Source organism: Alosa alosa, chromosome 1, assembly GCF_017589495.1.
Source record: "Alosa alosa isolate M-15738 ecotype Scorff River chromosome 1, AALO_Geno_1.1, whole genome shotgun sequence".
Taxonomy (NCBI): domain Eukaryota; kingdom Metazoa; phylum Chordata; class Actinopteri; order Clupeiformes; family Clupeidae; genus Alosa; species Alosa alosa.
In genome coordinates this window covers 13,733,723-13,735,797 of record NC_063189.1, presented here as the reverse complement: position 1 = coordinate 13,735,797, position 2,075 = coordinate 13,733,723, and the positions used below count along the sequence as shown (strand labels likewise).

The following is a 2,075-nucleotide window of genomic DNA, read 5'->3' as shown; positions in this document are numbered from 1 at the left end:
TTTCTTTCACACACACCGTTGGGAATTGTGGCCAAATAGTTCAGTCTTCGTTTCATCAGACCAGATTATTTTACTTCTCATGGTCTGAGTCTCGTTCAAGTGCGTTTCCGGCAAAAAATGGCTTTCATCTGTCCACTCTACCATAAAGGCCTGATTGGTGGAGTAATGCACTGATGTTTGTCCTTTACGCTTTTCTCATTCTCTCAAAGGAACTCTGTGCGTGCGCCTGCATGTGTGTGTTTGTTTGTATGCATGCGTGCGTGTACATGTTTATGTGTGTATGCCTACATGTCTACTGTGTTTGTTTGTGTTTATGCGTATGTGTGCATACCTGTGTGTGTGTCTGTCTGTGCTTTTGTGTGTGTGCCTGCATGTGTGTGCATGTATCTTTGTGTGTTTGTGTGCATGCAGTGTAGTCACTAAATGTACACTTATATTAATTTATTATATATGGTACCCCATGAACGTAATTCCAGTGCATTCAGAGGGTGTCATAATGATCCTACACAAATCAAAACGAAAAACACTGGTTTTGTGTCATCATTGTGGGACTACATTCCCAACAAGTTTTGTGCACCCCGGTATTTCAGTATCCTGGGAAAATTACAGGACAAAAAACAAATCCAAAGAAAAACAATGACTGTGTGGCGGTCATAATTAGTAGCTAATGGCGATTGTCTGCCTGATCCTGAGTTGATAACAGAATGGGTAGATGTTAGCAAGTGACCAGAGATTCATTAGTGGTTCTCAAAGTAGAGGGGAATAGAGACATGACGGGTTGGGCGCAATGAGTAAGACGATATGTTTTTTTGTGCCTATCTTTAATAATGCCCGTCTCATAGATCCAAAACAAAACAGCCACATACAAACATATAGGTGTCATAAACAGACCAACATGAATTCAAACAGCATCTGATCCAGCGAACCAAGGCGGAAATGCTAGGCTACCATTTTGCCGAGTTGATGGGGTCAGGTGGGGCTTAACAATTGTGGGGAATGACAGAAAAAGTTTGAGAACCACTTAGCTGCATTAGCACGACATACGGCTAGTTGACAAGCCCAGCGTGTACAAAAAAGTAGTACAAGTAGGCTAAGCATTTTTCTTGAAGTTTCCTTGACGTTTCAGTCAATTCACACACACTAGCCTGTTAAATGGGATGGAAAAAGCTTTAACCCCGCCATGCTCATACCTTTTCTGTGACGTGGACCGTGAAGGGGTCTATAACAAGGGTATTTTCATTTCAAGCTCCAGGCCAAGCCAATGTGTCTGATCTCAACGTTTGGCAAGCTAGGTGTTCCACAACATTGCAGTATAGTTTAGCATTAGCCTACACATAGGACAATTGTAATATCATATTCGTGACTGTCTATTTCAGATAGTTTATTAGTTATCCGATCCATATTCACAAAACGTCAATTTGACAAAAGTCCACTTGTGGTATAATGACAGTAGCCTACAGCTGGCAACAGTAACAAAGGTGATTTCTCATAAAAATAACCGCTTCCTGAGCTATAGCCCATTGCCGAGATTGGCATTGTCATTTGTCTCTGTCTTTTATTTGTCTGGACGCATCTCTCATTCCTTCCTTCACTTCCTTCATGAAGCTGTCTCGAATGCGCCCTGCTCTCCGTCCCATCTCTCCAACATCCCTTGGTACTCTCCCCGTTTCTTCTTTAATTTGCCGTAGTGTGTCTGACTTCATTAACTTGTTCGTGGCATCTTTCCCTGCAATTTGGGCCTTGGTAATGGCAAAGGCCGTGATCTGAGCCGCCCGTCGGATGGGTCGAGACTCGGACAGTTTCTCCACCAGTTGTGCGTTGTTAATCAACGCATACAAGAGGCGTCGCAGCACCATGGCGAACCTGTTTAGACCACAACATTCCATTAAGCAACATCTTCATGAGTAGGTACAAGTATATTTGCAGACACATATAAACAAATTAGGGACATACTCATTTGTTGAGGAAATGTCAAGGTCTTCTATCGACAATTCCGAAATCCACCTGACTTCTTCATCACTTACTGACAACGGAAGTACGGTGAGCAGCACAAACACAATGTACTGCCCTCTAGA

The 2,075-nt window shown here is 42.7% G+C and overlaps 1 protein-coding gene across 1 annotated transcript; it reads right to left on the bottom strand.

Moving 5' to 3' along the window:
* Positions 1 to 1,356: 1,356 nt before the first annotated feature.
* si:ch211-162e15.3 (protein NCBP2AS2) lies at positions 1,357 to 2,075 on the bottom strand. Its single transcript, XM_048255387.1, has 2 exons — positions 1,954 to 2,075; positions 1,357 to 1,863 (listed from the first exon to the last, which is right to left on the bottom strand). The coding sequence occupies exon 2, from the start codon at positions 1,854 to 1,856 to the stop codon at positions 1,539 to 1,541; it is 318 nt and encodes a 105-aa protein (XP_048111344.1). The 5' UTR covers positions 1,857 to 1,863; positions 1,954 to 2,075; the 3' UTR covers positions 1,357 to 1,538.